This window comes from Ruditapes philippinarum, unplaced genomic scaffold (assembly GCF_026571515.1).
Source record: "Ruditapes philippinarum isolate M1 unplaced genomic scaffold, ASM2657151v2 ctg3791_1_1_1_1, whole genome shotgun sequence".
NCBI lineage: Eukaryota > Metazoa > Mollusca > Bivalvia > Venerida > Veneridae > Ruditapes > Ruditapes philippinarum.
In genome coordinates, this window is record NW_026866471.1 from 148,662 (window position 1) to 162,920 (window position 14,259).

Consider the following 14,259-nt stretch of genomic DNA (forward strand, 5'->3'; position numbering starts at 1 on the left):
CTATAAATTGACAAATATTATTGTTTTCTTTTCCTATGGTGTTCAAGCTTAGAGGTAATGCTATCATGTATCCATGAATTTGAAACATAGAGGATATTGAATGAGTGTAGGTTTAATACTAAATTTATTGAACGAGTTGAATAAAATCATATTATGCGAGCCTCTGGCGAGCATAATATTGTTTTATTCAACAAGTTCAATAAATCTAGTATTGAATCTACACAAAGATAATATTCTATTTATCACATATATATAAAACAAGAGGGCCATGATGGCCCTGAAGTCGCTCACCTGTATATAGGCCCCCGTAGCGGGGCCAGTTTAAACCCCAGGGCTTTTATTTGAACAAACTTGGTAGACACCCATTAGATAATGTTTCATGCTTAACATCTAAGGTCTAGCTGGTCAAGTTTTTAGTTAAAAACAATGACACACCTGGGTCAGGGCCAGTTTGGACCCAAGGGTTTTTATTTGAACAATCTTTGTAGACACCTACTAGAAAATGTTTCATGCTTAATATCTGAACCCTAGCTATTCAGATTTTTCGAAGAAGATTTTTAAGTTTTTGCTATAAGCATATAAGGAAAATCAATGACCCCGGGGGTGGGGCCAATTTTGACCCCAGGGCTTTTATTTGAACAAACTTTGTAGACACTTACTAAAAGATGTTTCATGCTTAATATCTAAACTCTAGCTATTTGGGTTTTTTCAAAGAATATTTTTAAGTCTTTGTTATACACATATAAGGAAAATCAATGTCCCCTGGGGTGGGGCCAATTTTGACCCCAGGGCTTTTATTTGAACAAACTTTGTAGACACTCACTAGAAGATGCTTTGTGCTTAATATCTAAACTCTAGCTATTTGAGTTTTTTCAAAGAATATTTTTTAAGTTTTTGTTATACACATATAAGGAAAAATAATGACCACCAGGGCGGGGCCAATTTTGACCCCAGGGCTTTTATTTGAACAAACTTGGTAGACACTCACTAGAAGATGTTTCATGCTTAGTATCTAAACTCTAGCTATTTGGTTTTTTTCAAAGAAGATTTTTTAAGTTTTTGCTATACACATATAAGGAAAATCAATGACCCCCGGGGCGGGGCCAATTTTGACCCAAGGGTTCTTATTTGAACAAACTTGGTAGACATCCATTAAAACATGTTTCATGCTAAATATCTTAGCTCTAGCTCTTTGGGTTCTTTAAAAGAAGATTTTTTAAGTTTTTACTATATGCATATAGGGAAAATCAATGACCCCCTGGGGCGGGGCCAATTTTGACCCCAGGGCTTTTATTTGAACAAACTTGGTAGACACCCATTAGAAGATGTTTCATGCTAAATTTCTTAGCTCTAGCTCTTTGGGTTCTTTAAAAGAAGATTTTTTAAGTTTTTACTATATGCATATAGGGAAAATCAATGACCCCCTGGGGCGGGGCCAATTTTGACCCCAGGGCTTTTATTTGAACAAACTTGGTAGACACTCACTAGAAGATGTTTCATGCCAAATATCTAAGCACTAGCTCTTAGGGTTTTTTAGAAGAAGATATTTAAAGTTTTTTCATTTGGTTGCCATGGCAACCAGAGTTCTGCATGGAATTAAATTCTTTGAACAATTTTCAAAGGTGACCACCAAAGGAACATTCCTGTGAAGTTTGGATAAAATTGGCTCAGTGGTTTATGAGGAGAGTAAAATTTAAAGTAAAAGTTTACGGACGCCGGACAGACGCCGGACGGACGCCGGACGAAAAGCGATCACAAAAGCTCACCCTGTCACTTTGTGACAGGTGAGCTAATAACATCCTATTTATCACATATATATCATAAAATAAGAACAGTAAACTGTTAACAAGACTCATTTTTATTTGACGCGCCTGTAGTGTAACGCTAACATTATTGTGCTTTAACGGTTGTTTATCGTGCAAATGACGTCACGTCAAAGTGTTAATAACACTAGTGTAATATCCTTTTTATTAAAAGGCTTTATTACACTCCTGCGCCCCAGTTTATGTTATAAAAATATGGATGTGGTGAGAACTGGAAACTGGCACCTAAAATTGTCATTTATGTGATATGTTTTTGAAGTAAGTTGCATGTAAAGAATGAACTTCAGAGTATTTAACTTCTGCTGTTACTCTGATCTTTGACATTATTGAAATGAACCATGCACACAAAACATCATTTACTCAATGTGCTTGTATCATAGTATGTACCGGTATGTTATAAATAGTGTAATCCAATCAAATACAACTGTATTTAGAAGTCAGTAAAAAACACAAAGTTCAATGCAATTCAACAAAATTGTCACGTCTTTTTTGTTTAGAAAGAAAGCTGCTTACCTAGAAAGTTTTCCCCAGATGACTAGAGCTGTCCTCAGTAAAATCTCTGAGCCATCAAGGAGGATCGAGTCCCAGACCCGTAAAACTGTAGATTTTGGCAAGCAGGTTGCGAACAATGTGAGGAACCATTGCATAGTGAACACATTAGTTAATGGTGGCTCATAACATCCTCCTGAAATACAAAAATCTACTCTTTATATATCATAATATGAGCCGCGCCATGACAAAACCAACATAATGCGTTTGCGACCAGCATGGACCATGCTGGTCGCAAACCCATTATGTTGGTTTTGTCGTGACGCGGCTCATATATTTTTGTAGAATGTTGATAAATAAAGAGACAAAACTCATCATTCACTTCTATTCTCAAGAACTTCTTATAAAATGAGTTGTGTCCCTTTGATTCAATACAATAAAAGAAGAAAAATTTTGTTCAGACTAAACATTAGAAGGGTCAAAAAGTCTTTTCTTATGATTGATATAAATCACTTTATATTTGTAAATCTAAATTTTTGCTAGGAGTTCATTCTTCACTTAATTTATTTGTGTAACTTTTGGTTCATCAAAAATATTGGATAGAGTTACCATTGTCAAGAAATCTGGAACTTCCACAGACTTTCCAACGATAGACCATAAAACTGTATTTTCATGCATGGAAGAAGGACAATAACTATCTTTTTTTGAATATTCACAGGATTCAACATTTTAATATATTTTATCTATTTCTTGCCAATTAGCAAACACATTTCTCAACACAAAAAATAAATGAAATAATATAAATCTCCTTTTTGAAATCTATTCATGTCTCAAATTTCATGAAACTGTTCTTTTGTTGCTATAGCAACCATATTTCACAAATTAGGAAGAAACTACAAGAACCACCACCAAGCAGGGACAATCTACTTTTTCTGAAGTCAAACATATTGGAGGAAGAATTTTGTAGTAGAGAATACCCCCAGAAATTCTACTGTCTTGAACAAAATATAATACAAATTTCACATTTGACCTTGAGGGTCAAGGTCATTCAAAGATCAAATCAGAATTAAACATCATGTGAGTTTTGTCGTAAGTGCTTTTTGTCTAAGAATGAATCAAATCTATAAATAAATAACATATAAATATATACATAAGTTATAACAGTTTTAGCCAATTTCAATAATTTCACCTTGATGACAAAGGTCAATTAAAGGTAAAGGTCATTTTAGAATAATACAACATGTCTGTTTTTGTGACAAAGTATAAATACAATCCATTCATAAAACAAAGTTAAAGATTAAGCAAAATTAAAAAATTTGACCCTCAAGGTCAAGATCATTTATGAGTGGAGGTCAAGTTCAATTTTATCAACTTGAAGGTCTTGTCTAAGTGTGAAGGCAATTCATTGAGAAATGAAACAAGAGGGCCATGATGGCCCTAGATCGCTCACCTGACCCATCAAACTCATCCAAACAATTACCTAGACAAGCATTCTGACCAAGTCTCATGACAGGTGAGTCAAAAATGTGACCACTACAGTGTTAACAAGGATTATCCACATTTGAGCAGTGTGACCTAGTTTTTCACCCAGGTGACCCATATTCAAACTTGACCTAGAAATCATCAAAACAAACTTTCAGACCAATTTCCAGGATACTTGGATCAAAACAGTAGCAACTAGAGTGTTAACAAGATTTTTCTATTTTTAGCTCCGGTGACCTAGTTTCACATGTGATTTGGAACTCATCCGAGCAATTACCTAGACAAGAATCCTGACCAAGTTTGATGATAATTGAGTCGAAAATGTGACCACTAGAATGTTAACAAGGTTTTTCCATATTTGGGCGGTGTGACCTAGTTTTTCATCCAAGATGACCCATGTTCAAACTTGACTTAGAAATCATCAAAACAAACTTTCAGACCACTTTACAGGATATTTAGATCACAATAGTAGCCACTAGAGTGTTAACAATATTTTTTTATTTTTAGCTCCTGTGACCTAGTTTTTCATCCGAGATGACCCATGTTTGATTTAATCCCAGCAATGACCTAGACAAGTTTCCTGACCAAGTTTGATGACAATTGAGTCAAAATTGTGACCACTAGAGTGTTAACAAGGTTTTTCTATTTTTAGCTCCTGTGACCTAGTTTTTCATCCGAGATGACCCATGTTCGAACTCATCCAAGCAAGTACCTAGACAAGCATCCTGATCAAGTTTGATGACACTTGTGTCAAAAATGTGACCGCTAGAGTATTAACAAGATTTTTTTATTTTTAGCTCCTTGGATCTAGTTTTTTTATCTGAGATGACCCATGTTCGAACTCATCCAAGCTATCACCTAGACAAGCATCCTGACCAAGTTTGATGATGATTGAGGCAAAAATGTGACCACTAGAGTGTTAATAAGGTTTTTTCTATTTTTAGCTCCGGTGACCTAGTTTTTCATCCAGGATGACCCATGTTTAAACTCATCCAAGCTATCACCTAGACAAGCATCTTGACCAAGTTTGATGATAATTGATGCAAAAATGTGACCGCTAGAGTGTTAACAAGGTTTTTCTATTTTTAGCTACGGTTACCTCCTTTTTCATCTGAGATTACCCATGTTCGAACTCATCCGAGCTATCACCTAGACAAGCATCCTGACCAAGTTTGATGATGAATAAGACAAAATTGTGACGGCTAGAGTGTTAACATGGTTTTTCTATTTTTAGCTCTTGTGACCTAGTTTTTTTTCCGAGATGACCCATGTTCAAACTCATCCGAGCTATCAACTAGATAAGCATCCTGACCAAGTTTGATGATAATTAAGGCAAAAATGTGACTGCTGGAGTGTTAACAAGATTTTTCTATTTTTAGCTCCCGTGACCTAGTTTTTCATCCGGGATGACCCATGTTCGAACTCATCAAAGCTATCACCTAGACAAGCATCCTGACCAAGTTTGATGATGATTGATGCAAAAATGTGACCTCTAGAGTGTTAACAAAGTTTTTCTATTTTTAGCTCCGGTGACCTACTTTTTCATCCGAGGTGAGCCATGTTCAAACTCATCCGAGCTATCACCTAGACAAACACCCTGACCAAGTTTGATGATGATTGAGGCAACATTGTGACCTCTAGAGTGTTAACAAGGTTTTTCTATTTTTAGCTCCGGTGACATACTTTTTCATCCGAGATGACCCATGTTCGAACTCACCCTAGCTATCAACTAGATAAGCATCCTGACCAAGTTTGATGATGATTGAGGCAAAAATGTGACCGCTGGAGTGTTAACAAGGTCTTTCTATTTTTAGCTCCGGTGACCTAGTTTTTCATCTGAGATGACCCATGTTCAAACTCATCCGAGATATCACCTAGACAAGCATCCTGACCAAGTTTGATGATGATTGAGGCAAAAATGTGACCGCTGGAGTGTTAACAAGGTTTTTCTATTTTGAGCTCCGGTGACCTAGTTTTTCATCCGAGATGACCCATGTTCAAACTCATCCGAGCTATCACCTAGACAAGCATCCTGACCAAGTTTGATGATGATTGATGCAAAAATGTGACCGCTAGAGTGTTAACAAGGTTTTTCTATTTTTAGCTCCGGTGACCTACTTTTTCATCTGAGATGACCTATGTTTGAACTCATCCGATCTATCACCTAGACAAACATCCTGACCAAGTTTGATGATGATTGAGGCAAAAATGCGACCGCTAGTCTCAGTGTTTACAACTAAATGTGAACGGACGACGGACAATCATCGATCCTAAAAGCTCACCCTGAGCTTGCTCAGGTGAGCTAAAAATTAACAAGAACGTGTTTGTTAAACACAAATGCCCCCCGCTCAGATTCTTGTCAGTAGCAATATTTCAAAAAATGTTTACCCATTCACTCAGTTATGGACAGAAACATTGCCAAAAAATTGTAAACACAAGCAATTATCATAGTATTGCAAGCAATCCATAAGTCCCCTACCGGTTAGAACCCCATCAGCATTCTGAAGGGCCACTGGCCATTCACTAATGTTTAAATTTTTCTCTATTTTAAGTAAATTTGTTGGAAAAGTTCTTTAAAAGTGATCACAGGAAAAAGTTTTTATGAACAGACAGACAGACGGACTGAAGGACACTCTAAAGTTAATATTTGAAACATCCCTGTTACCAAAATATAACATTTTAAAAAACAAAATTCTTAAAGAGGAGATAACTCTGGAATTAAAGATGCAATTTCATAAAAATTTTCAGCTCTTTTTGACTAATCACAAATATTGTTATATTTGCCATGTTTTAAGCCAATAAGGCAACCAATATTTTTTTTAAATAGGAAGAACAGATAAGACATGCATAATCTCAAGACTGCCATCTTAGTAACCCATATGTCAAGTTTCATAAAAATATTTCCAGTACTTTTGAGTTATCACTGGATTCAGTTTATGTGTAAAATTTGCCATATTTTCAGTCTATGTGTTGCCATAGCAACCAGAATTTTCAACATAGGAAGAAAAGAAAAAGACTTGTATAATCTCCAAACTGCCATCTACACATATTACAAGTTTCATAAAAATATTTCTATTACTTTTTGTGTTAACACTGGATCCAGTTTATGTGTAAAAATTGCCATATTTTCAGTCTATTTGTTGCCATAGCAACCAGAATTTTCAACATAGGAAGAAAAGAAAAAGTTGTGCATAATCTCCAGACTGCCATCTACCCATATTTCAAGTTTCATAAAAATATTTCCAGTACTTTTTGGGTTATCACTGGATCCAGTTTATGTGTAAAATTTGCCATATTTTCAGCCTATTTGTTGCCATAGCAACCAGAATTTTCAACATAGGAAGAAAAGAAAAAGACGTGCATAATCTCCATACTGCCATCTATCCATATATCAAGTTTCATAAAAATATTTTCAGTACTTTTCAAGTTATCGCGGGATCCAGATTTGTGGACGGACGGACAGACAGACGGACGGTAAACCTAAAGTCCCCTCCGGTAAACCGGTAGGGGACTAATAAGTTATATAGCCTGACAAAGTCATGGCATTTTGTAATTGCGAAAAATATAAGTTGCCAAGTCATTGCTCTGACTTGTGAAGTTGAAAAATATTCAACTTCATGCAAGTTATCTTCCTACGAAATATGACATACATCTGTCATTAAATAAAGGCTGTATAGGCAAAAGTGTAAAAATCTATTTTTAGCACTGGTGACCCTGACTCAACTGACCCCTAACTCCATCAAATTTTATGTTCCTATCAATTATAAACTAGAACTATCACTAAATGTGATTAATACCCCCGCAAGACTGCTTCGGAAATGAGGATGTTACTAGTAACAGAATACCTTGTAAAGAATTAAAACAGAGTTATGGTTGTGGGCAAATAAAGATAGTTGTGGTTCTTGTATGTTGCATTTCCTTTCAATGTGGTTGGCCATTGATGAAGTTTTATTGGATTACTCTGTAAGAAGTCCAGAAAGACAAGGAAAAGGAACAAAGGGCAATAACTCTATAAATACTGAAGATTGAGTTATGGCTATTGTACACTGCACTTCCTTTCATTGCGCTTGACCATTGTATGAAGTTGTATTGAATTCAAACTACTAGTTTTCAAGTTATGCACTGGACAAAAAAGAAACAAAAGCAATAACTGTAATCAGTCCAAATAGAGTTATTGTTCTTGTGCACTGCACTTCATCTCACTGCCCTTGATCATTGAATTCCAACCATTAATTTTCAAGTTATGCACTGGACAATAAAAAGTAACAAAGGGCAAAACTTTTAAATTAGTTAAAAAAGAGTTATGCTTTCTGTGCACTGCACTTCCTCTCAATATACTTCACCATAGTATGAAATAGTTTTGAATTCCAACTAGTAGTTTTCAAGTTATGCTCTGGACAAGAAAAAAGCAATGGAAAAGTAACAAAGGGCAATTACTCTATAATTACTCTGAACAGAGTTATAGTTCTTGTGCTTGACCATTGTATGAAGTTATTTTGAATTCCAACCAGTAGTTTTCAAGTTATGCTCTGGACAAGGAAAAGTAACAAAGGGCAGTAACTCTGTAATTAGTCAAAATGGAGTTATGGTTCTTGTGCACTGCACTTCCTCTTATTGTGCTTGACCATTGTATGTAGTTGTTTTAATTTCCAACCAGTATATTTTAAGTTATGCTCCAGACAAGGAAAAGTATCAAAGGGCAATAACTCTGTCATTAGTCAAGATGGAGTTATGGTTCTCATGCACTGCACTTCCTCTCAATGTGCTTGACCATTGTATGAAGTTATATTGAATTCCAACCAGTAGTCTTCAAGTTATGCTTCGGACAAAAAAAAGCAATCGAAAAGTAACAAAGGGCAATAACTCTGTAATTAGTCAAAATGGAGTTATGGTTCTTGTGCATGGCACTTCCCCTTATTGTGCTTAGCCATTGTATGAAGTTGTTTTGAAATCCAACCAGTAGTTTTTAAGTTATGCTCCGGACAAAGAAAAGTAACAAAGGGCAGTAACTCTGTAATTAGTCAAAATGGAGTTATGGTTCTTGTGCACTGCACTTCCTCTCTATGTGCTTGACCATTGTATGAAGTTATATTGAATTCCAACAATTAGTCTTCAAGTTTGAGTCCGGACAAAAGAAAGCAATGGAAAAATAACAAAGGGCAATAACTCTGTAATTACTTTAGATAGAGTTATGGTTCTTGTGCACTGCACTTCCCCTTATTGTGCTTGACAATTGTATGAAGTTGTTTCGAGTTTCAACCAGTAGTTTTCAAGTTATGCTCCGGACAAGGAAAAGTAACAAAGTGCAGTAACTCTGTAATTAGTCAAGATGGAGTTATGGTTCTTGTACACTGCACTTCCTCTCAATGTGTTTGACCATTGTATGAAGTTATATTGAATTCCAACTATTAGTCTTCAAGTTATAGTCCGGACAAAAGAAAGCAATGGAAAAATAACAAAGGGCAATAACTCTGTAATTACTTTAGATAGAGTTATGGTTATTGTGCACTGCACTTCCCCTTTTTGTGCTTGACAACTGTATGAAGTTGTTTCGAGTTTCAACCAGTAGTTTTCAAGTTATGCTCCGGACAAGGAAAAGTAACAAAGGGCAATAACTCTGTAATTAGTCAAGATGGAGTTATGGTTCTTGTGCACTGCACTTCCTCTCAATGTGCTTGACCATTGTATGAAGTTATATTGAATTCCAACCATTAGTCTTCAAGTTATGCTCCGGATAAGGAAAATGCAACGGACCGCTGGACCGACCGACCGACCGATCGACCAACCGACCGACCTTGGGGTGACTCCTATATACCCCCCCCAAACTTCGTTTTTGGGGGTATAATGACATCTGTCTATAGAATATGGTTAATACACCTGTAAAAATCTATTTTTAACATTGGTGACCTTGACATTGGTGACAATGACCCCTTACTTTACCCAAAGAAGGAGGACCTCCCTTGGCATGTTTGTATTAAACATGAAAGACATCAACCAAAAAATAAAGGCTGTATGAGCAACAAGAGCTGTCACAGGAGACAGCCAAGCTCGACTAATAAAATACTGGACGCAGTAAGGAGGACAAAACTATGAAAGAAAAATCAATTATGTATAATTATGTATTAAGTTATAGTAAAAAAATAACATTTGTTAAAATAAATTCCAAGATCAAGGGAAATAATTCTAGAAATAGTCACGCTAGAGTTATGAACCTTGTCACACAACATGTATGTAATGATAAGAAGTATATATTTGAAGTTTGAAGTAGATACCTAAAAAAGTAACAAAGTTATAATATTTCTTAAAGAAAATCCTAAGTTCAAAGAGAGATAAATCTGTAATAATTACTTCAAGAGTTATGAACATTGTCACATAAAATATAATTGATTATAAGGAATAAGTATTTGAAGTTTGAGGTAGACACCTTTAAAACTAAAAAAGTTATAGTAAAAAATAACATTTTTCTAGTAAAAAAATCTAAGTTGATGGGGAGATAATTCTTGCAATATTGGTGCTAGAGTTATGAACCTTGTCACATAAGATGTGGATGATGATAAGGTACATTTATTTGAAGTATGAAGTTGATCCCTTTAGAAATAAATTGATCCCTTTAGAAATAAATAAGTTCCAGTAAAAAATAATATTTTCAAGGGGAGATAAATCTGAAAATATTGGTGCTAAAGTTATGAACCTTGTCACATAAGATGGGGATGATGATAAGGTACATATATTTGAAGTATGAGGTTGATCCCTTAAGAAATAAAGAAGAAACAGTAAAAAATAGTATTTTTTAAGGAAAATTCTAAGTTCAAGGGGAGATAAATCTGAAAATATTGGTGCTAGAGTTATGAACCTTGTCATATAAGATGTGGTTGATGATAAGGAACATATATTTGATGTTTGAAGTTGATACCTTAAGAAATGACAAAGTTATAGTGAAAAATATTTTACTGCACTAAAACTTTAATCTGAAATCTGGACGCCGACGCCGGGGCGAGTAGGACAGCTCTCCATATACTTCGTATAGTCGAGCTAAAAATGTTTACATTATTTTCTAAACCAGTGACCTTGACCCTAGAGACCATTTACTCCACAAAAAATTAGAGGACCATTTAAGGTATCCACCTACCAAATATGCAAGATATCATTAAATAAATTAAGCAATTAAGAGAAATTTACGATAAATTCAACTTGCCGGAATAGCAGACAAGGCCCTATTTTCAAAGTGAAAAAAAGGGAAATAACTGGGAAATATGGATGACACAGTTATATAACTTGGCAATATCATGTAACTTTGTATTGATAAGTAACTGTGGAAATTATGAAGCCATTAGTATAGATAGAACTTAAGATATTTCCAACTTGCCGTTTTAGGTTAACCATTATTCATTTTCTAAGTGCTGAAAAGGGCAATAACTTGGTAAATATGGAAGCCATAGTTATGTAACTTGACCAGATCATGTACTTTGTATTGATTAGTAAGTGTGTAAACTAAGAAGCCATAGGTACAGGTAGAACTTAAGAAAAATCCAACTTGCCGTTCTAGGTTAACCTCGTACGGACAGACGGACGGATGGTTCAATTACTATATGCCCGAGGGCATAAAAAATTATGACCAATGATAAAGTTTCAGACAGCTGCAGCATCAACAACATCATCATAACTATAGCAACAGCTATTTTTCTCAGAAAAAGTCGACCTAAAAATTATAGGCAAAATCTGTTTTTTTACAAAAATCCTAGTTGAAACAAGAAATGTGTCCACTGGAAATGGATGTCTCCACATTCCACTATTCTAGCAGTTTACGGATAGACAGCTGGACAGACAAAGAAATGAGCCAATGTATCACAAAACCAACATAATGGGTTTGTGACAAGCATGGATCCAGACCAGCCTGCGCATCCGCACAGTCTGATCAGGATCCATGCTGTTCGTTTACCAACCCTATTACAAGTAGAGAAACTGATAGCGAACAGCATGGATCCTGATCAGACTGCGCGGATGCGCAGGCTGGTCTGGATCCATGCTGGTCGCAAAGGCACTATGTTGGTTTTGTCATGACGCGGCTCAAATTTTGTTTATGGTTATATTTATACCTGAGGTCTGATCTTGAGCATGCTGTAGGTAGTCGAGGTGTCGAGACAACTTTGGAAATATCTTCAACAAGTCTCGAAACACTGCCATGTCAACAGACAATGCTCGTAAATTGTTGGCAAAGTAACCTTGTGGAAGCACATGGTCTATTAAATATATCATCACCTGAAAGTAGAAAATATAATAATGATTGTCTGTCATCTCAATTTAAAGTAAGACACTCACACACTTGGCATTTTTACATGTAAACTGGTTTTGCAGCTTTTGTAAGACTTCTTCTGCTGAAAAAGAAACTATTTCAACAAAGTCTGATTACACAGTAAATGAAAAAAAACATCACGAATGACCAGTAAAATTGGTAAATTTTTAAATATTTTGATATAACAAATCTTATACTTACTTGATTTCTTTGATAGGAGTTGAATTTCAAACACTGCAAATTCAATTTTGCAAGTTAATTTCTCATTTTGCAAGTTCATTAAAAAGCACTTGCAAAAATTCTTACCCTGGGGAAGTTTTCATAATCACTGTAAGTATTTAATGTTCATTATCAAATCTAACAACATCCTGCCAATACATGTGCCTCAAAGAGTAAGAAAAAATCACCTACAATTTGCAACTTTCACACATAAAAATGTGAATAATTATTATGTCAGCTAAAATTTCCCTATGATACCAGTTTATTGTTAGGTCAGACTGCTGATCCTGATTAAATGGTGCAATGATGATGCTTGCATTATATAAATGATAGAATGACATAACAGAACTCTATAGCCATCCGGTTAGCTCAATAGGTAGAGAGTTGGACTGTGAATCTGGCGACCCGGGTTCCATTCCTGGACGGCGCAGGATCGATCATGAAATCCTTTCTACAGTCATTTGCACTGTACCTCTGCTTTGGTATGTACAGAAGTTTCAGTTCCTTGCAAAAGTGAGGACAACTAGTACTGGTAGACTGTTTGACAACCTGCCCATGAACAATGCATGGCTGAATTACTCTGGTAAATTCAATGTGGGTTACTGCTGTGATCCTGAGTGAAAACTACCAATACCACCACCATCAACAACAAAACTCAATCTGATGGATGCTCTAATATGGCATTTTGATCTTAATAAACCTGAGATACCGCTGTCAACAATAGACATTTCAAATTTTATATTTTTGTCCATAAATTATCATCTTTCTCTTTAAAGAAAAAGTCTTCTTTTGTTTTCAACAGGAAAATCATAATTCATTGAATTCATCTAAAATTCATTTGGCAGTTATCAATAATAACTTAGTTCAGAAAATAGTTTATTCTTTTTGCAGCCTACAGAAAATACGAAATTAAATATTCATCTTCTTCTTCAAGCAAGGGGACAGAACTGTGGCTCCACTGAATTTTCTTCTATTTGAATAACCTCCCTTCCCTTGATTTAGCATGATAATATGTAATTTATCATGAATACAATCTGCAAAACAAATTTCAGCTTATTCCTTTCCAAGTTATTGATCAGACAAGAATTGTATACATTGTTACTGTGACCTTGATCTTTTACCTTGACCTTTGACCAAATGTCTTCAAAATCAATATTAGTTATGAATCTAATGGCCATAGGAAATGCCCCTTTGAAGTTACACAAACTATGGCTAAAAAATTCTAAAGAAACTGATTAGAGAAAATCAAACACGTTACAGGTCATACTTATGTTTATGTATGAACTAGCCACCCCCATCACAGTATACTTGCCACTTTATAAGTGGAGGCATATAAAAATCAGATAAAGGAATATAACAAATGCACCGCATGCCATGTTAACACTTGTCTGTGAAATAACCACTTTTGACAAAAGTTCTATATTAAAAAGGGATATGACTCCAAAAATATAGCTTTCAGAATTATGCCACAACTGTCTCTGTGCATGATAAGCAAGTATTTTAAGTTTCATATTGATACCTTTAAAATTGTTTGAGTAATCGGCTACATTTAAATTTTTGCACAACAACTACGATGCTACAGCGATCATAATACCTTGTCTTTTTTTTACGGAACAAAGGAGCTCAAAATAAAAAAGTTTTAATCAAGAACTTAACAACATTACTCAGTATAAATAACATTCCCCTAATCTTACTGTTACAGGGAAAACATCTTATAAGGCAAATATATCTTTTCAGTATAAAGTTTTATTATACCCAATTATCATCAGAACAGCCTCATTTATAACTGTAATCTTCCGTAAATTGTCATCCATAATGACAGAAATAATTACAGGAGAGAAATCAGTGTCTGAATAAATATGCTCAAGGCTTGAAATTTCCTATATATCTGAGAAATAATGCAACTTTCCTCCAGTGAAAGTAATGCATTCTTCTTAAGGCATATGGTAAAAA

The 14,259-nt window shown here is 35.1% G+C and overlaps 1 protein-coding gene across 1 annotated transcript in view; it reads right to left on the reverse strand.

The window, feature by feature from the left end:
• Positions 1–14,259, reverse strand: part of LOC132732590 (uncharacterized) — a gene marked incomplete at its 5' end in the record, with an annotated part of 46,050 nt that overhangs the window by 14,578 nt on the left and 17,213 nt on the right. Inside the window, 2 exon segments of the mRNA XM_060719068.1 lie at positions 2,337–2,508; positions 11,891–12,053. Coding sequence (XP_060575051.1) covers positions 2,337–2,508; positions 11,891–12,053 — 335 coding nt within the window.